The sequence below is a fragment of the Lygodium microphyllum genome, chromosome 9, assembly GCF_053477565.2.
Source record: "Lygodium microphyllum isolate KBCC chromosome 9, Lygodium_microphyllum_v1.1.10, whole genome shotgun sequence".
Lineage (NCBI taxonomy): Eukaryota > Viridiplantae > Streptophyta > Polypodiopsida > Schizaeales > Lygodiaceae > Lygodium > Lygodium microphyllum.
Window position 1 is genome coordinate 143,889,759 of NC_141143.1, and position 21,966 is coordinate 143,911,724.

A 21,966-nucleotide genomic window follows, 5' to 3' on the forward strand; every position below is an offset into this window, starting at 1 on the left:
CATTGTTATGTAGGAATTGATTAGGCACAAAGATTGAGGCAAACTGTCGTATATGCAGTGAGAGATAGAGAGAAAGAGTGAGAGTAAGCTGTGTAGAGTGTGAGCACGTTTTTGGTACAATGATGAGTGTACTTTTAGGTTTTTAGATAGATATATATATATGCAAGTACAATGTGCTAAGGGTGTGTTCACACCCGTGCACATATAAAAGGCACGATGGCCCTTTATTCCCAACAACTTTCCACCTAAAGGCAATGTGCCTTAAGAGGAGAAAAGAATCAGCTAAGTCTAGGTATGTACAAAGCTGAAATAAATATGTCTATCCAACTCTCATCATCTGTCGGCAATGAGCAAACCGCTCTGCTGGAAGACCCTTTGTGAGAAGGTCTGCAAGATTATCATTTGTATGCACTTTGACAAGCTCAATGCTCTTGCTGTCAAGTACATCTCTAATGAAGTGGTACTTCACCTATATGTCTTTTGTCTTTGCATGAAAGATAGGATTCCGTGCTAGCATGATAGCACTTTGACTATCACAATGGAGAACATGTAACTCTCTGATGCCAAGCTCTTCCACTAGACGTAAAAGCCATAAAGCCTCCTTGTATGTCTCAGTGGTAGCCACATACTTTGCCTTTGTAGTAGACAATGCAACACACTTTTGTAGCCTGGAGATCCAAGAGATTGCTCCTCCTGTGAAAGTAAACACATACCCAGAAGTGGACTTCTTACAGTCCGCATGACCAGCATAGTCTGCATCCGTAAAGCCAACAATAGATGCCTTCTGCTTTCCAAAGTAGATGCACAACTCCTTTGTGCCTTTGAGGTATCTCATAATACCTTTCATTGCATCCCAATGCTTCTTGCCAGGGGTTGCCATGCATCTGCTAACCACTCCCATTGCAATGGCAATGTCAAGACGTGTAGCAACCATAGTATATATCAAACTGCAAATAGCTGAAGCATATGGTATCTTGGCCATTTCAGCCTTCTCATCATTAGATGTAGGGCTGTTCTCTGCACTGAGTTTCACATATGGAGGCAATGGAACCCCAATTGTTTTTTCCCCCTCCATATTGAAACGTTGCAAAACTTTGGAGATGTACTGCTGAGATAGATAGAGTAAGCCTTTCGATCTATCTCTGAGTATTCGCATACCAAGAATGTGATTTGCATCACCAAGATCCTTCATGTCAAAGCTGCCATGAAGACTTTGCTTTAGTGAATCCAAGGCATTAGTATTCCTGCCAACAATCAGCATGTCATCTACATACAAAACCAAGATAATCAGGCTGCCATGTGCTGCCTTCTTGGTGTACAAGCAGTGATCCACTTGACTTCTATGAAAACCTTGGGACTGCATGAATGCATCAAACTTATGATACCATTCTCTTGGTACTTGTTTCAGCCCATACAAACTCCTTTTGAGTTTACATACGATTTTTTCCTTCCCTTGTTTAACAAACCCTTTAGGCTGCTGCATATATATGTCTTCATGTAGATCACCATGTAAAAACAAAGTTTTTACATCCATTTGTATGAGCTCCATATCCTCAACTGCTACCAAGCCCAAAACGGTTCTCAACGTAGTCATCTTGACTACATGAGAGAAAATCTCATCAAAGTCAATTCCATGCTCTTGCTTGTATCCTTTTGCAACCAATCTTGCTTTGTACTTTGGTGAGGAACCAGAAGTGACCATCTTGTAAACCCATTTGCATGGAAGGGTTTTCTACCCTTTAGGCAACTGCACCAAGTCCCAAGTGCCATTTTTTTCAACAGATTCCATCTCTGACAGCATGGATTTATACCATTTCTTACTGTCTTGTCTGTCCATTGCTTCCTTGAAGCAAGACGGTTATCCATAGTCCATCAACATGACATAATCAGCCACATTAATTGCACAAGGAACAAACCTGTCAGGTTGTCTAGTAGCCCTAGACGATCTTCTAACCCAATGGTCATTGTTTGCTGGCTGTTCCTGCAAATTTCGATTTTCAGCATGCTATCTTGGCATTTCAGCCTGCAAATCAGCATTAACAGCTTGCTGTCCTGGCTGTTCCTACACATGTAATGGCTCATTTTCATGGGCAATAGCTGGTTGATCATTTCCAGCATCATTTCCTGCATTTACAGGTTCATTTACAGCAGGTATTTGGTGTTGTACAGCGGGCACATTTTGCTGTTCAAAAGGTATTTCTTCCCGGAATACAACCCTACGGACCTCCTCAGTTTTTTTGGGCTGTTTGTACATGCGATCTTTCCGGAAGATAACGTCATTGCTGCGTACTACTTTCCTTTTCTCGGGATCCCACAATTTATACCCCATTTCACTCTCGTCACCATATCCTAGGAAAATGCATATACAGGACTTTGGCTCAAGTTTATTGCGTTTTTCTTTACGAATGTGCACAAAAGCCTCGCAGTCAAACACTTTCAGATGAGCATATGAAGGTGGCTTGCCCGACCACGCTTCTTGGGAACACACCCCTCCCCCCCCCCCCCCAAAAAAGAAAAAGAAAAAAAAAAGACATGTTTGGTGACCGATTAATCAAGTGAACAAGTGCCATAACAGCCTCTGTCCAAAAATCATGGAATAATGTAGCATGAGACAGCATCGTACGGACCTTATCTTGTATGGTCCGATTCATACGCTCTGCAACTCCATTTTGGGGCAGATTATGAGGGGCAGTGAGGTCTCTCTTTATCCCTTTGCTATCACAAAATGCCTGAAAGGCCTTGGACACATTCCCTACCATTGTCAGAGCGAAGACACTTAAGTATCTTATGTGTGTGATTTTCAGCCAATGCCAAGAATTTTTTAAACTTATCAAGCATTTCATCCTTGCTACAAATAGGGTAAACCCATACTTTCCGTGTAGCATCATCGACAAAGGTGACAATATTTCTTTCCCCCTAAAGATAATCTTGGCATTTGACATATATCCGAATGTACTAACTCTAGAGGAGAAGATTTCAAAGAAAGAGTTTCTTTATGTGACGTTTGTGCATGTTTGCCTTAAATGCAATGATCACAATGCTCAAGATCAACATAACGAAGACAAGGCAAGTAACCCAAATGAGAAAACACTTTCATTCTTGTTTGACTCATGTGTCCCAACCGGCCATGCCACCAAAAAACGCTTGGCTGCTCGGACACGGCAACAACATGGTCACGCATACTAGATACATGAGGTGGATACAAAGTATTACTCTTGCAGCCTTTGGCAATAACCCTAGATCCCTTACAGATCTTCAAATTTCCATCACCAAAGGTGGTATGAAAACCATCATCATGTAGCTGCCCTGTGCTAATCACGCTTTTCTTAAGCTGAGGTACATGCCGTATATGCTGAAGTGTAAAGACAGAGCCATGCTGAAACTGTAACTGCACACTGCCAATACTTGCAATCTCACATGCATAGCTGTCCCTAAGATGGACAATACCATGTCGACCCCTTGTATAGGTGGAAAACCACTTACGATGAGGGGTGACATGAAAGGAAGCACCTGAATCAAGAATCCAGGTATGCATGTCATCATCTGTATCTGCAAGTAAAGCCATGTGCACCAAAATGTGAAGAGACAAAGAGTACATCACTCCCACTGTCACTGTCATGAGTGACTACATTCATCTCTTCAATTTTTAGACTGCTCTTCTTAGACTGACTGTTCTTCTTCTCTTCCTTGCTATCATCTGTCTTCTTGCCCTTTCCTTTCTCTTTCTTCCATTTGTAGCAGTCACGTTTAAAGTGACCCTTATTGCCACAATGATGGCATTCAACATCTTTGCCACGTGATTTACTACGTCCCTTGCCATCATATTTGCTCTTTTGCTGTGATCTGCCCTTAGTATGCAAAGCACTAGAAGACTTACTGGATGCATTGTTCTGCTGATTCATCTCTTCCATAAGTAGAGCACTCTCTACATCAGCATACAAAAGGATCGCATTAGAATTGGTTATAGCAGTCCTGAATGTATCCCAACTCTCTGGTAGAGTGCAAAGCAAGAAAGTAGCCTTAAATTCCTCATCAATCATGAACTTCAAGGCAACCAGCTGGCTGAAAATGGAGTTAAACTCACTCAACTGAGTAGACATTGTCGTACCTTCTTTCATACGCAAATCCATAAGCTTTTTCAGCCAATACACTTTGCTTGCAGCAATGTTTTGTGCATTCAATTCTTCCAGTCTAGTCCATATAGCATATGCAGATTCCAAACCTTCAATGTTGAAAAGCAAGGCATCAGAAATCGATAGCTCTATGGTTGAGCGTGCAAGCTCATTCAATTCATTCCAATCGTCCTGACCCATGTCTGCAGGCTTTGCCCCTTTGGTTTTGATCAGCTTTGCCTGCTTCTTTTATAACAGGATATTGTAGCACTATTTTTGCCACACTGTAAAATTATGTGCGCCTTCAAGCTTCTTTATATGCATAAAATTACTACTATCATTGTTGCCAGCCATGGTTTTCAGCCCAAATGTGACAAAAAAACCAGCAAATGCAGGCCCAATCTGTCACCCAAGTGACCAAGGTACAAACAAGTACCAATCAGCAATAAATGACCACGCAGAAGTACAGATTTCAGATCTGTATAGTTTTCAGAAGCACCAAATCAAGTGCTACAGCATTATCGAACTGATTACAGGTGTTCCAAAGGGCATGTGAATCACATTACTTGAGAAATCCCAAAATTTCAGCTACAATTTCTGTTGTACATGTATCCACGGGCATAAAATTTGACAAGATCGGTCAAAAGCCCCAAAATTTTGTGCTCAAAAGCATCAAACACACATCTGCATTTCCTCTGTCATGCATAGGACTATCCAATTTTGCCAAAATAAAGCAATTTCAACAAAACCCCCAAATTTTAGTAAGTGTTGACGTCCAAATTGTGCGGAATTCAACTTGCATGTACATAAAATGACCAAATGCTACACAAATTTTGCCTAAATTGCAAAAGCCCGAAATTGCACAAGGTCCAATGTGCCTCAATGTCGAGAAATTGGGTTAATTTCAGCCCAATTTGTGCATGTACATTAAAAGCCCCAAATGTCGGGGACAAAATGTCACAAATTCTTACAATTTCTGAGACAAATATCACTGTTGCATCTTGCTCGCACCAAATCTAGACAAATCTCCAAATTTTCCAAGTCATGTGTGCACTAATTTCAGTGAAATTGAAAGAATTTCACTAAAATGTGAAAAGCCCCAAAATTCCGAAGCAAATGTGCACTGACTTTGCAATTTTTGAGTCAGATTGTCCAATTCTGTGTTGAGATTCCCAGATTTGAGTAAAGCCCCATATTTTTGAGCTGATTTTGCACAGGTCTGAGATTTTGTGCTTATGCGCGCGAAACCTCGTCAGTGGGTAAAAGAAATTAAAAAAAAGATCAAAATTTTTGGAAAGTTCTGACGGGTCCGTTGACACGTTAGTCGGGCGTTGTAAGCCCCGTTGCCGGTTCCGTCCTTGCTGATCGCGATCGTCGCCCGTGTAGCCTGGCAAGCCCCGTTCCCGTTGTGTGTGAGCTTGTTGTCTCGTCGCGTGCGAGTCTGTCGTCCATGCTTCACGCTTGCTGCCTGTTGTCCGTGCTTCACTCTTGCTGTCTGTCGTCCGTGCTTCACGCCTGCTGTCCCGTCACATGCTGCAGTCGACTGTCATTGCCGCAGCTCACACCTGTGACTCTCCTGCTTGCCTATGATCTCTCGTCACCACGCTGGTCTTTTGCCTCAGCATGGCAATCGTCTGTAGCACCTTGCGCTTTGATACCAGTTTGTAGGAATTGATTAGGCACGAAGATCGAGGCAGACTCTCGTATACACAGTGAGAGACAGAGAGAAAGATCGAGAGCAAGCTGTGTAGAGTGTAAGGACGTTTTTGGTACAATGACGAGTGTACCTGTAGGTTTATATATATATATATATATATATATATATATATATATATATATATATATATATATATATATATATATATATTCTAGTCCGGAAAGAGTCTTGGTTGTATTGAATATATTTATCCAACAATTTGTTAACAAATTCCAAGAGATGTTCCTAGTCCAACTCTTGGGATTCATCAATGGCCAAGGTAACCTATGCACAAGATTGAGTGCAATGCTTTGATTGTGGAGGAGTTTTAGAATTTGCCATTACATCATCAGGGGCGTGCTTGGTACGTTTCATCATGGCATTGGAGACATGTTTGTTGCATTTAACGGCAGGATGCACATCAGAATTGGAGTTGAACGCCGAGACAAGGGGCAATCATCTTTATACATGGAACCATTTCTTCGCACTCCTCTTCGTTCAAATTAGACTCCAAGGCTTCCACGACCTGATCTATGAAGACTGTGTTCAGCTCTGGCATGGTGTGGTACTTGTGTGTTCAAAATAGTCTAGTGTCGATTGCACGAGTGCTCGACAAGAAGGCTGCACCGATTTTATCTTTGCTGTCCATTGGAAGGGTAGGGCATGCATGGAGTAGACAGAACTACTTAGAGCAGAGACGCTGACTCTCTCTCTCTCTCATGCCCCCCCCCCCCCCCCCCCCCCTCCCCCCTCTCTCTCTCTCGCTGTTAGGTAGCTTGTGTCTGTAGCGTGCAGAAACAGAGCGGCAGGTAGATTATGTGGCAGGAGGGTGGCGTTGCAAGTCCCTAGCGATGTCCAGGAGGCATGCGGGTCCTTTTTGGATCTCTCTCTCTCTCTTTCTCTCACTCACTCAGGCTGATAGCCTGCATAGGAGGATGTAAAAACATAACAGGTATACTCTAATACCATATCAAAAAAAGTGACAATGCACAGAGATAGTAGGGTTTGCGGGAGTAACACAGAGTGTGTACGGCAAACATTGAGAGAGAAAAGAAACTCAGAAACACAAGAACACGGTGATGATGCATTGAATCATGCTATGAGAAGAAAAGCTTATACGATAGAACCAAAGCTCAGAAGATAACTGCACTGTCCTGTCTGAATTAGGCGGCAGTACTAGTGGGAAATCTGCACAGTGAAGAGAGCAAAACACAGTTCTCCGGGGAGTGGGCTATCAAAGTAATCACTAGAAGGTGAAAAACAGCTGTTGAGGTAGTGAATCGCAGTCCTTTGATGCCATTGGAGATGTGGAAGATGATCACTAGCTGTTGAGGGAGCAAAGTGCAATTCTTTGATGTTGAGGAGTGACTTGGGCAGAAAAACGCAAATCCGAGAGTGTTGGAGCTGTCAAATGTAGGGAGAGCAGCCAAATATTGATGCCACGTGGATAATGATGACATCAGATGATGAAAGATGAGCCGGGTTGCAAAAATGCAGGTCCCAACAGCCTTGGTGACAAAAGACTTACACTAGGTGATGGAGGAGGAGCCATGGTGCAAAAACGCAAGTTGCCGTAGCCCTTGTGATAGACAAATGATGCCAAGTGACGGAGGAGGAGCTAGGCTGCAAAAACGCAAGTCCGAGCAGCCCCTGTGATTGATAAATGATGGTAGGTGATGAAGGAGGAGCTAGGCTGCAAAAATGCAAGTCAGGGCAGCCCCTGTGATAAATGAGTGACACCAGATGATGGAAGAGGAGCTAGGTTGCAAAAACGTAGGTCTCAACAGACCCCAGGCAAGGAGAAGTCCTCTAACTTGAAAAACGTAGGTGAAGTGGGAGCATGATGGAGAAGGGTGCTGATGCCAAGTAGATGATGGTGATGCTAGGTGGAAGATGCTCCAAATGCAAGGCTGATGTTGAAATAGGGCATCTGAAGCAGAAGAGGAAGGGTGAAAGCAGTCAGGAGCCATGAACTGCAATGTCCTCTTGAAGGGGTGTGAGGGTAGTGGAAGAGGTTGGTGAGAGAAGGATGTGTGATGATGGAGGAAGAGGGGTGAAGAATGATTGAAGAGTGGTAGAAGTGTAAAGTTTGAATGAAGTGACTGCCTATTTATAGGCATAAGATGTCTAGGGTGGCGCTCCATTGTGTGGGCGCCCACTAAAAAAGTGGCCAAAATGTGGACACCAGCCCTTTTTGGGGCTATCAGTGCAAAACCCTAAATAAAGTGTGTGAACTGAAGGAGTGGTTTCTCAACACTCCCTCAGGCCCAAAAAGGGAGAGCAAAGAGAGAGACAATGAAGAAGAGGATCTCTAAGATCCAAGATTTCCCGTGAAAGGTAACCTGTAGTAAGGAATAGTGGATGGGATGAACTGTAGAACCCGACTCCGCCTCGGGAGAGAAGCCACTCGCTTAGTAACTCTATGCTCAAAGGAATTCGAAGCTCCAAGGCTCCGATCTAGGTGGTCTCTGAAGATCCTGAGTATTAGGAGGAGAAATGACTGCTCAAGGACAGCCATCCCAAAGGAGTAAAGGGTGGGTGATGAACGCCACGATGAGGTGTCCCCTTTGAGGGTGGTTGGGGAGGGCCCCCCTCTAAAGCCCAAGAAGTAGGAGCCTCCTTAGAGGGAAAAAACAGGTTAGCTGAAGGGTCATCAAGCGATAATTTTCTACATAATGGTAGCCTACACTTGTAGTTGTTAGGATTGTAAGTATCAGCATAGTTAGTTGTTTTTCATTTTCATTGTGGTTCTCGGGTTGAGACAACATGGCTAGATGTACTCATTTCTTTGTCTCATAGGCCATTCTAGCTTCTTGGAGATGTAAATACATCTTTCTTTCTCTCTCTATGCATCTTGCCTCCTCTCTTTGCTCACACATGCACACCCCTTTTTCTTCTCTCCCTCTGTCCTTTCTTCTTCTTCTTTATTTCCTTTCTTCTCTCTTGCTGTTCTCTTCATTTGTTCTCCAGTCCACCCCCAATTCTTGAATCAAAAAGCCATGATAAGTGGTTTTCAAAAATTGTACTCAGGTTTTGTTAAAATTCAACATGCGTGCCTGTGATAAATCAGCTGCATTGGTTTTATGCAATGGATTTAAATAAGCTAACTATGTCTTTAAGCTTTATCTTTGCATACTTTCACCCCCCTAATGTGCAAGTCATGTGCATTTTTTGTTGGCATATAGGTGATATTTGGTGAATGTAACATGTATTCATAGTTGTTCTTCTTTTTTTTTTTTGTTTTTAGGGGAAATCCTCCACGCAAGGTGGTTTTAGATGTGAAGCCACCATTACTTTCGCTTGTGACGAGTAAGTTTGCGCAAGAGACTTCGATTGAGATGAATGTTCCGAATGATTGTATTGGCAAGGTTATTGGAAAGCGTGGGACTGTCATCAAACGGATAAGAGCCAAAACAGGTGCAAGACTTAAGGTATGCAAGTGCCCTTAGGTAATGGCAGTGAATTTGTTTGCAGTCTGTTGCAAGGAATTGTAAAAATAAGCATCATCAGACTCGAGAAAACGATGTGAGCACTAGAGGACTTTATCTTTGCAAATTAAACATGACTTTATGAGATGGAGAGAAGAAATAAAATTACTTGAACTTATAAATTGCAAAGCTAAAATTTGATTCTTTTATCCTGCAAGTGACATGCAACCCATAAAGTTTATTTATTCCATTGTTGCTTAGGTAGCTTTTACATAAATGTGAATTGTTGTGGAATCTTATTGTATCACGTATCCAGTCTGTGGTATAAAACCTATTATAAAAGGTAGTCTGCTCATAAGTTTTGCCCATCTGAACTTGAATGTGATGTCAATGAACAAGATTGTGCCCAAGTCCTTAACATCCGATGTATGGCATGATCAGGATCTCACATGAGTTCTCCACTCTCAAAATGATAATGGCTTTATTGAAGGAGAGGACTGGGATGAAAAGGAGATAAGTTGATGGCAATGTGTTCAATATTTCAGTTTTTTAAAATCTCAGCTAGCAAAGAAAAGGAAAAAAAAGATAAAGATACTGTTCACTAGTTCTCCCAAATTTACAAATATGCAGATGACTTTACTTTAAAAGGGGCAAGGAGAGGAACCTATTAGCCAATCTTTGAGAAGGGTGATAAAGTGTGAAATTTCCTGTCTCAATTTGAAGGTTTCTTAAACTATGAAGCTCTACTAGCACTCTAGCAATGCATCTAGAGAAAAGGTCAGCCAGACTGGCCGACTGCACTGCCACATCACATGCTGCATAGTCAGACTGCAGTTGACCTGCTCGACTGCCGGCCAGTGTCCCATCACTGCCTGAAATCTGCCTGTGCCTGACTAGACCGCCTTGCTGCTTGAAAACGGTCTTCTTGCTCACTGCCCTTGTCTGGCTGCCGGAAGGCCCTTTACCTACCCACTGTCTGTCCACTAGATGATCCTCTAATATCATGTAGTAGTAGATGCTGCTCTATATTTTGCCTCTATATAACAAAGGGGCCACTGTTGGTTGCTTCATACTACTTCACAAAACAACACTTGGACCATGTAAGAAGCAATAGCCCGTAGTTGGTTGGTGATGATCAACATATTCGGCTAAATTTGTTGATCCACACAAGACTAGGGTGGGGTCACTTGAACCTACAGGATAGAATAGGCCATGGTTGCATGTGCTCTTGAGGAATCTCAAAATCCACATAGCATCTTGTCAATGAGGGTTTTTGGGTTCACTCATAACCTTGCAAGAATAAGATCAAGATGAGTGCTAATCAACCAAATCAAAGATCCTATGAGCCTTGGACACCTATAAGTTGTGAGCAGTCATGTTTGTCATGCCTTGTCATCTGCTGCTTGTGAGCCTCAGTCTAAGTCAGATGAGGACTTTAGGAGCTCTGATGTGTCTGTCACTTGTTTTGACGGAGGAGGTGGCTCATTCTAGAGCAATGAGTGTATTGCCTTTCAATGCATTTTTTCCTCTAGGATTTTGTGTGCATTTCCAAGCAAATTTTATATACAATAGTTTACCTACACTTGCCGGACATTGTTGACTCTTTTCGGGATTTTTTTGAGCATTTTTGACATGTTTACCAATGTTGATTGGTCATATTTTTGGCCCCAAATTTTAGATCGGTTAGATTTGGGGATATTTGGCTATTTGTAGCCTCCCCCACTCAGTTGGCAAATCATTCATCTCATCTTCCTCCTTCCTTGGCATGTGCACACTCCGGCTCCGTCGTCTTCCTTCCTCCGTCTTCAGTGTTGCCATTATTATCAACTTGATTTGGTGCCTTCACTGATGCTTTGGGCAAAAGGATTGATCAATCTCTTTTTTCTTTCCCGTTTGTATCAGCATTCTTTCTTGTTCACTGTAGATTTCATTATTCTTTTCTTGCAGTTTCTCTTTGTTCCTTTGTCTTTGTATTTCTGTTCCTTTCCATTACACTCTCTCACATGGTATTAGAGCATGGTATCATTGTCTGAGAGATAGAGAATCATTGATTCTTGTAGAGGAGGCCATTCACATCTATGTTTTGTTGAAAACACAACTTTCTTATTGAAGGTGACAACTTCTTTGTGCAGGTGACAATATTTCTCCCCCAGGTAGATCCTCAACATCGGCTTTCTTGTGATTGTGTTTCCTCTTGTTTCGGGGCTGTCTACCACTAAAATGTAAATTTCTTATGGGTGAGGGTGTCTTACCACCAATTTGTGGCTTTGATGATACAGACGAGGAGCTTTCTTAGCACTCCTCTAAAGGACGGTGAGATTATTGCGCAGATCATGAAGAACGGAGGTTAGTAGCCCGTTTGTTCGAGAACCCTCTCCTCCTTGTGTTCTTCATGTCTCATAGAAGGTCCCTTCTACTGGCCTTCATATGCCATTTGTGGCACCCTCTATAGAGGTGCCTAGACTTCCTTCTTTACCCAAAGAGGACCTACTTGATGGTTCAAACTACTCGCTTTGGTCATGTAAGGTGGAGTGTATCCTTGATACCTTTAATCTTTGGGAGTTTTTAACCCACCCTATTCCCCACTCAGTAGAGGATCCCATCGTTGGATCATCGATGGATTGTGCGGTTGTATGGGATCGGCTTAACTCTAGAGCTTGATCTTTCCTCTTTATGAGCTTATAGGATTCTGTCCTAATGCATGTGTTTAGGGTGCGGAAAACAGTGGAAGTGTAGACAAAGCTTGCTTCTTTGTACCATCAGAAGACATTTGTCCAATGGAACCATGAAACTAGCCTTCCTTCGATGGATGGGTGGTAAATCCCTGATTTTAACTTAATTACGGCAGCAAACAATAAATGCAAATCTGAAAATACAAATTTACCTACTGATCTTGGACAATGCACACTCGATTGGCCCCAAAATTGGCGCCCCTTTCGGTATTTTTTTAGATTTATCGAAGAAGAAGTTGATTTACAATGGAATTCTCTCGATCCCCTTCACAATTCAAACTCCCCTTGCTGCCCAAAGTGACCAGCAAGTTTTCAATCTGATTCGCCCCTTGATTTGGGTACTTAATTGGCCTTCACCCACTTCATAGACGATGGAAATGCCCCAAATTCAATGGGTGGCTAGTCATCCACCTGAATCTTGCTGAAATTCAACTTCAGCTTTGAAAAATCCAAGTCTTGGAGCTTTCAATTTTGGCACGCTTTTTTGAGGCTGCTGCTAAACCCTAATTTGTGCTGTAAACTGCTGTAAATTAGGGTTTATAGCAGAGAAAATTGCAATTTCTCAGCCTTCAAGGGTCTAAATGGTGAGATCTTCCGAACAAGGTTGTGAAATGACTGGGAGATGAGAGAGAGAGCTATAGAGAGAAAATTTAGAGTTTTGTCGCGAAGAATGACTAAAAATTAGTCAAATGTGGCTGCTGCCTTGCCACAACAGCATTAAATGGTGTCGCCTATATCTGAGACATCCAAATCAGCTATCACCTTGTACTTGGATGCAATTGCTCACTTGTGGAGGGTCTGAATTTACAATCACCTCTTGAAAACTCACTCGTGGCTGGTTGCAATGGCTGAAAATAGGTTGTTCATGGCTGCTCACAGCTCTTCCACATTTGCTACAATCAGAATGATCTCGTTTTTCCACTTCTTTAGCCTTTTACTAGCTTGTATGGGCAAGTTTGCTAAGTGGCAACCTTTTCAAATGGTTTTTTCAACATTATCTATCATTAAATATTAAGTTATAGCCTTTAATTATTGAAAATTAATCTAATAATTATTTTGGTGTCCGGAAAAATAATTTGATTGACCAATACATGCATATTTCACTCCCGAGTCTCTCTGTGCCATCTTTGACCATTAGATCGGCGTTATGTACTATTAAACGCCACATCTCTAGTGTCACTAACTAACACTCATGGCCAAATGAATGAGCTAGGCCAACAATTGACACCAGATGCCACCAACTACCTGTGCAACATAACTTATAGCAACTTCTGCCTTTGACATCTGATGATTTTCTTGGGTCTGGGGCTAATCATGTGATTAAAAATTAATCCATATATTAAGTGAGGTTTCAAAAATACATGTCCTCATGACAGGATTACTCTTGAGAAGAAGTTCCAGATGGATCATATTAACAAGTTGGAGGATATGAAGAAATGAGCGTGCATCCCTTGGTAGGATGATCACTTCAGAGGATATGGCTATGATTCTTTTGACTCAACAGCCATCTCTTTGAGTTTGATGCCTTCTATACCAGCCTTTTTACATTGAGGACACATGAAAAGGTTCTATGGGAGGAGCTTTGTCCCACATGTTTTGGAGCATGATAAGCAAGCCAAAGAGATGATCGGTCTGCTTTCGCTTTTCTATTTGTATCAGCATTATTTCTTATTCAATGTAGATTTCATTATTCTTTTCTTGCAATCTCTCTTTGTTCCTTTGTCTTTGTGTTTCTGTTCCTTTTCGTTGCGCATTCTCATAGAAGTATCAACAACCTTTGAATCTCTAGAAGCTGAAACCTTCTAGTTTGGATCTATCAGAGTAGAAATGGGATGGGAGTGACGTGAAAGGAGGCACCGCTGTCCACTATCCATGTTTGAGACAGCCCATCATGGGCTGAAAGTAAGGCATCAATCACCTCCTTTTTAGTGATGTGCATATCACCTACTGTTGCCATAATATCTACATCATTACATGAGGCTGCAACAAGTATTTCTCCAGTGTCAGAGAGTTCTTCAATAACCACACTAGATGCAACATTTGCTTTTGCAACTTCTTTCGAGGGAGAGTTGTCATCATCTTTCTTGTCATCCTTCTTTTTCTTTCGTTGCTGTTTCTTTCTTTCTTGTAGTAGCAACAATTGGGCTTTTTATGCCCTTTACATTCACATTGATAGCAAGTGACATCTTGTTGTTTGCCCTTGCTTTTACTCTTGCTTTTGCCTTTATTTCTTGCATTACCTCTCTTTTTTGACTTGCCTCTCAGATGATAAACTGAACCATTGCTTTCTCCACTGGATTTTCTTCTAATCTCCTCATTGAGAATAGAGCCCCTAACACCATCAAAGGTTAAAGCAAGATTGTTGCTCAATGAAACAACCAAAGACTCCCAGCTATCAGGCAGAGTCATCATCAAGAAAATGGCCTTAAATTTATCATTGAAGGGCTGCAAACCAGAGTCGTGTAAGTGGCTCAAAATCCCTGTGAAAGCAGTTAGATTCTCCGATGCGGGCTCAGACTCATCCGACTCCATGTTTAGAAGCTTGTGCATAAGGTGAACTTGATTTATTGGAGTTGTATTTTCATAAGTGTCCATCAACTCTTTCCATATTGCATAAGTTGTATCAAGACGTTTAATCTCCGTAAGTACATCATCAGATACAACTATTTTAATGTATGCAATGGCCTTCTTGTTGAGTCTAGCCCAATCCTCATTTGTCATAGCTGCAGGCTTGACTTCCAAGAGAGCATCATCACAATCTTTGAGAAACAAAATGCCTTGCATCTTGTCCTTCCACAAATCAAAACCAGTGCCATCAAATCTCTTGATTTTAAAAAGGGATTTTGTGTCACTATTGCTTGAAGCATTTGCAGCCATTGTTCAGCAATGTATCCAAAAAAAAACTGCAATTAATAACAGCAGACAATGAGCTGAATATTCAGGCAATGAGAGTAAGGTTTAATCCAAGTACATGTACAGCAGTAGGACTGTTGACTTTCAGCAGTATAATTGAAATTTCAGCACATACTCAAAGCATACATCACTACCAAGTGACTCCCACTTCAACATTATCACCAAAAGTACATTTGCAATAATCCCAGATCTGCAAATGATCACTAAGACTGCTGCAAAATGACTGTTCAGCAATACATCAACTCAATGGAAGGTGCCCAACATATGTACGGCATACATATGTAACCAAGTACTTCTGATACACAAAAGAAACCAAGATTCTTTGCAATTTCTTTAATATTTCACAAGTGGGAAATGAATGTCATTGCTTACAGCACCAAGATTGCATTAGTAATGTTTCCAATGTACATTTTAGATATCATTTTTGCCAAAACTCTCAAATTTCAGTAAAACCCCCAAAACTTTACTGAAAAATCTGAACCGATTGCATCATTACATAAACCTGAGACCATAAAATGGGCAAAATTGGCAAAGTTAGCCAAAATTTTGCAAAAGCCCCAAATTTTGAGGTCCAGGAGTGCACAAATTTCCAAGAAATTGGCTTAGTCAAGCAAAAATTTCACTTGCATTTGAAATTTCCAAAAATCTCCGAAACCCCTGCACTCAATGTCTGCAATTTGTGGATCTGGAATCATAGAAATATGTGTCAGGAACCAAATCTGGAAAAAGCCCCAAATTTTATGGAGCAAATTGGCACAGATTTGTGCTTTGTGCTTGCTCGGATGAACACCCGTATGAGGGGAAACAAATCAGACTAGAAAGTTTCTAATTTTAAGAAAAATGTATTGGGCCGTTGACTTTCCCGTCGTCCGTGTAGCCACGTTGCGTGACGGCTTGTTGACTCGTGCAGCACCCTGTCGCCCATCACGCAGCAGTCCGGTCGTCTCGCCCCTTGTGAAGTCTCTGGTCCTGTCGCGCAGCAGTTAGTTGCCTGGCTAGCTACGCCTGGCACCCGCCACACTGGTCCCTGTCGATTGGCTGCCTCACATTGTGAGCAATCCTTGCCACGGGCAGCCTTAGTCTCTTGTTGCACACCTCGTGGACTTGCCTGCTTCTCGCCTGTTCGCTCGCCTGCTTCTCGCCGGTGGCTCCCCTGCTTCTCACCTGTGGCTCGGTCACGCTCGTGTGTGTTGACTGCATGAGTCACCTTAGTCTCCTCTGTCTGTGTGCCACCTGGGTCCAACAATTGTCGCTGCCCCGTTGAGCTTGCAATTGACGACTATTGCCTGTGGCTTGCGTGAACCATTTAGCTCTAATACCAGTTTGTTGCACTTGAGTGCTAACCAGAATGCGAGCTTGAAGTGAGCAGAGATAGAGTAGAGAGCTCGGAGAATCATGTTAGAGTGTACGAGTGTGTTGCAGGGTACAGAAAGAATAAAAATGTATTTATATGTTAGGGTACAAGTGAAGGGTGTGTTCACACCCGTAAGTTTATACACGCATGAGTTTACACCCAAAGGGGCTTTACACCCAACAATATTTCAAAGGAAATCGAAATGCTGCAAATTTGATGGAGAAATTTTGATAAAATTCGAAATGTCATAATCTTCATGTGATCAGCTCCTAAAGAAAAATGTTTACTTTGATTGACTAAGGTTTCACGAAATAACCTTATCTCTATAGGTTGATGATGGGTCGACAAATAATATGATGGGCAATACACATGGAATTTGATGGAGAAATTTTGATAAAATTCAGAATGTCCCAATCTACATGTGATTTGCCATTGAAGAAGAATTCTTACTTTGATTAACTAAGGTTTCATGAAATAACCTTATCTTGATAGGTTAATGATAAGTCAACAAATAATCTGATAGGCAACACACATGGCTAGGTTGTAGGTGGGGATAGGCATGTGGAAGTCAATAGGCAGATGATAGCCATGCAAGGTTGGTGGCTCAATGTATATGAAGATGTGTCGTTGCACAAGTAGGGCAGGTTGATTGGTGATGTGGATGGCACAACAGGTAAAAAGCAGTGGGCACACATGTGGTGCAAGATGATAGAGGCTCAAAATGATTGAGTGAAGAGGGACGGGCAGATGCAGACTTGTCACAAGGAGGTAGGTGATACTAGGCAATAAACGTAGTAGACAACGTAACAATAGTACGAGAGCCCGAGCGGCATCAATGTCTTTCAGGGTGGGGCTCATGACACAATGATGTGCAGCACTGGAAACATGGCAAAAGGCTTGGGCACTGGCCAGGAGGAGCCAGCAAGGGTGGGCATTTCCACTTGTTTCTTCTTCTTCTTCTTTTTCTTATTTGTTATCTTCTTGTTGTCCTTCTTCTTCTAGGTATTGAAGGCAGCGGCCACAAGTCTGTAGCAGTAGGATAGAGGGTGTGGGATGCAGAAGAATCAAACAACACCTTTCATAGCTGACAATACTCGACAGACAGCACAAGAACACCACTCGACAAAAAAAATGGAGTGTTACAATTGGTAGCTCAGGCTGAGTTGGATGTGCTAGAACAACAAAGGTGGCATGAACTGGTAGACTAGACTTAGAGGCTCATGGTGGAGGTAGTTGCAATGTCATTGGCTCTGATACCACTGTTGGGTTTGGTAGCGGAGAGAGAGAGAGAGAGAGAGAGAGAGAGAGAGAGAGAGGGGGGGGGGGGGTTTGCTTGTATACAATGCATGCATATAAATTGATTGGAAGAAGTAGATTGATAATGATAAGTGAGATAGAGCTAACCCTTTGATCCTTATTTAATACTAAGTGGTATAAAGGTGTTAACACCTAAACATAGTTTTACACACAATAATGTGTATTCACACATGAGAATGAATAATAAGTAACATGTGCTTTGGCATCTGACTGTGTGAACCCAAGAGGTTGCTCAACATAGGTTTCCTTCAAGTCTCAATTATAAAATGTAGACTTCACATCCAATTGATAAAACTAGTCATCTCCTATCGCTAGCAAGCATAGTTGCCAAGGGTTTTCGAAAACGCAAAAGTCACATACAGTTGATTAACTAGGCATATTCTGTGGCTAGCAAGCATAGTTGCCAAGGGTTTTTGAAACGAGAGGTATGAAACGGCTTTCATAGGTTTCATATGAATTTCGTAAAATTTTAGAAACAGGTCTCATTCAAGATGGAAAATAACCACGTAACTTGAGCATTCAACATAATATTTATGTTTATATGCATCATGGGCCATAACATTAAATTTAAATCTAGAAGCATCATAGATGGACAACAACTTAAACAAAATCCTTATAATCAATACCAATGATTGATAATAATCCATGTTAGCATATAAAATGGATCCATGATGAGTGCTTAATATAAAAGCTCACAAACTTCTTTAGGGGAGAGTTTTCTTTTTTAGAAAATTCCAAATAGGTGTTTCATACATTTACGAAACACCAAGGTATGACATGAGTTTCATGATCTTATAAAATGGGTTTCTTGGCAACTATGCTAGCAAGTGCAAGAATTGTTTGAATAGTTGTGATCCATGTGGTAGGGGTGAAAATGTTATCAAAATCTACGCAAGGCTTTTGAGCTAAATCCTTAGCCACAAATTTGGCTTTGTGATTGTAATCACTATGACATTTGGTCTGAAAGGCCCTCTTCACTACAATAGCTTTCCATTTGGCTTGTCAAGGCACCAACTCCCATGTTCCATTTTGCTCAATGGCTTCAAGTTTGTGCTCCATGGCTCTCTACCAATGGTCATGTTGTAACACTTCTCCAATAGATGTGGGCATCCATGTCCACCATAGCACGGGGTCATCAACTTGTAGGTGGTGTGAAAAAACTTTCATGAAGAGGATATAATTTATGAGTTTGATCCAAGAGTTCAAAAAGTCTGCTTAACAGGGCAGATTGATGAGAGCAGAATTATCTTTGTATTCGATCTAGGTACCTGAAAAATCTTCATTGTTGGTCATCATGATGAGAGTCAGATTATTTTCATGTTTGCTCTAGGTAAACCACTGCACATAAATATTTGTAGACTCATGGTAGGGCTACATATGTCAAGCGTTTTTTGTGAAAACTCGATTCGGCTCAAACATGTTGGAAAATTTTCCCTAGTGGATGGTCCAAGGTGATAGTGGCATGGCTTCAGAGCTTTAGCCAGCATGATATGTAATTCGGAATATGGTGGGCATTACACGAAAAGTACTGAATGTTGGATTGATCTTGACAAAGATAAACTCTGAGGTCACGAAGCTTATTGGACACAAGGAAGAACTCTAAGTAGTGAAGAAAATGTGCAAGAAAAACACTTTAATAAATAAGTTTAGATGAAGGCTTAGAGCCTTAGAGAGTATTATTTTACTTTTAGAGGGGCCGCTTTTTGTTATAAAAAACCTTGAAGGGTAAAAGCATTGTTTTCAAATGTTAAGGCTTTTAAGCCTTAGAAAAGCTGAAAAAAGGACATCTGAGCGGAAGCCACAAAAAAGAGGAGGCCGTTATGAGGATGGGGGGAGATGATGGAAGAGGAAATCGATGTTTTAAGAGGGGCTGGCCTTCTTGTTTTCTGAATTTCATATGATTGATCGCTGTTAGGAATGATGTCATAGAGGAAGCATTCAAAAGCCTAGAAATCAATCATCTGCCCCAACTGAGTGGGGTATTCGAACTCTCTAGGATTGCGCTTGTGATGATCCAAGCATCGAAGCATACACAGCAAGGTGAAAGGCTTGAGTGTTGATCATGATGTTAAAATCGAAACCACCATTTGTAGTATTCTTTGGTGCTTTCTGACCCATCAATCATAGCAATTCACCCATCAATCATAGCTTTGAATTGCTTCTTTCTTTGACAAGCACAGATTCAAGGGTGTTGTAGTTCTTTGGCGGAGGCATAGCAGTCATACTCCAACAAGGACCCCTTCTGGCACTTTAACGTAGCACTCTTAAGGCTACTAGCAGCATTTGATTTGAATGGATATGTAGGTCGGATGAGCTCTTTGGGTGCCTTCGATATTGGCACATTTGGCCTTCGAATCATCTATTTCAAAAGATCTTGAGAAAAAGGAGGCCTGACCTCACACTCTTTGAGAAAAAGGAAGTACATGACCACGGAGGCTGGGCTGTATGAACAGGCTGCAGGAAGAAAAGAAAAGGAGGTTAGCCAGACTGAAACTGGCCAACTGCACTGCCATGTCGCATGCTGGCTGGTCAGACTGCAGTGACCTGCCTGACTTCTTGCTAGTCTGCCCAGGCTGCAACTGCCCATGCCTGCTCAGACTGCATGCGCTTCCTGAAAACTATCCACCTGCCCTTCGCCCCTGTCTGTCTGCCTGAAGGCCCCTCCACCTGCCGGCCCACTGCCCGTCCAGGGGATGATCCTCCAACACAATCATTTCCTCTTGGTAAAAGAAATGGAGCCATAGAAGCTTTGATGTATGGGGCATGAGTTCTACTAATATGTGGAAAGGCATTAGACCTCCGTCACTATTATAGGGATAGAGAACTGGTCGTTATTCACCCTTTGGAGTGCTTTTGGCTGTGCCTCAGCCTTTTTGTGGTACTTAATGATGAGCTCTGATTGCAAAATTGTCAGTTACTAGTTTTTAGATGTGCCACCCATCAGTTGAACAGCTGAAAATGAACTTTTTGTGTGCATGGTTGAGATAAGGTAGAGGAGTGATCAAAATAATGGGTTTCTTGGATGTGACAAGGATATACTTGCTGATATGGAATAAAAATTGAGGGGTCCTCATAGGGAAAGTCTCTTCTAAAATAGTGAATTTGTGGTAAGTAGAAGCTGTGAGTTATTGCTGTATCGTTACTTTATATTTGAGAAAAGCAGGGAAAGCGGGTATATGTTTGATGCACATGGGCAGCCATGATTTAATGCTTGCACTTGCTGTTGGACCATTTGTCTCAGCTTTTAGATAGCTTGTAAAACAGCTTTTGCAGAAGAATGTAAAGCTGTTTTCTTGATGATATCAAATGAAAGTTCTTCTCATGCATAGTGAGATGATGATGTTCAGTAGGCATCAAGTTGATAATCTATATCTTTCTTGAAAGGAACTCCAGTTGGAGAGGATTTGAAAGTCGACCTTTGTGTGTAGATTAATGAGCTAGAAGATGGTGGAACAGAGCGGGTGATTGTCTTGAAGGGGACATCAGCTCAAGTGAGGTTTCTCTTTGATATCCTTTGCTTTGATGTAGAGTTTTTAAACCAATCTTTGAAAAACCTTTCTGGTACTTGTATCTTCTCACAGGTTGCAGCAGCTCAAAAGCTTGTGCAAGCCTCCTTGGGTGGAGACAAATAGATGGGGAATTAAGGGTGATCCCCCTACTACTATTTCACCCATGTTATCATTCAGTTTATGGCATGTTTCTGTATTCCGGATTCAGCAGGGTCTAGTATTCTTGTCACCATTTGGAACATCTTCAAGATGAAAAGGTCTCACAACGAAGAGTTTTGAAGAGGTGATGTTTGTTGATCTAACTTATATTGTAAATGTTATCATATATCTCTGTTGTGGAAGCTTAAATGTAATGCTTAAGCTACTGAAGTGCTAAAGTTCCAAGCTCATGCTTTAGTAGCTATGGCTGTTGGCATAGTGGGTCTCCCCACCCCAAATACACACACCCCCATGCGTAAGCTGCTGAAGCTCTGAAGTTCCAAGGTCATGCTTTAGTATGATGTGATGTAACTTTTACCCTATCTCAAGGACCTTAAGAGTGGGAAGAAAGATCTGACCATATCAAGGAATCAATTTATTTCCCAAGACGTATGTACCACACAAAAACAGTAGTCCAACTATGCCAAGATGTATGATTAGCTAGAATGTCCCATGTAGAGATGGGACTTGAAGCATGTCCAGCAGGTTGAGCAACTAACAGTGTGGGAATTGAGTCTCAAGGTTTGGGCAGGGATGAAGTAATGATTATGGAAGATGAAGATGGGAGTGTGTTGGCCCTTATTAGCCTGACTTATTTAAGTCTATTATCTCCTGGTTGTGAGCCCTGGTTAGAGTCTGTCAGGGACATAGGAGCTCTAACTGTGTCCATTGTATTCACTCATTTTAGTGTGCATTTCAGTGTTTAT

General features: G+C 41.7%; 1 protein-coding gene across 1 annotated transcript in view; it reads left to right on the plus strand.

Annotated features, from left to right (window-relative positions):
- LOC148031672 (uncharacterized) overlaps positions 1 to 21,620 on the plus strand; it is a 78,822-nt gene extending 57,202 nt beyond the window's left edge. Inside the window, exons 5-7 of the mRNA XM_087685253.1 lie at positions 9,056 to 9,239; positions 20,981 to 21,043; positions 21,134 to 21,620. Coding sequence (XP_087541379.1) covers positions 9,056 to 9,239; positions 20,981 to 21,043; positions 21,134 to 21,184 — 298 coding nt within the window. The 3' untranslated portion in view covers positions 21,185 to 21,620. The remainder of the gene's footprint in view (positions 1 to 9,055; positions 9,240 to 20,980; positions 21,044 to 21,133) is intronic.
- Positions 21,621 to 21,966: the final 346 nt, after the last annotated feature.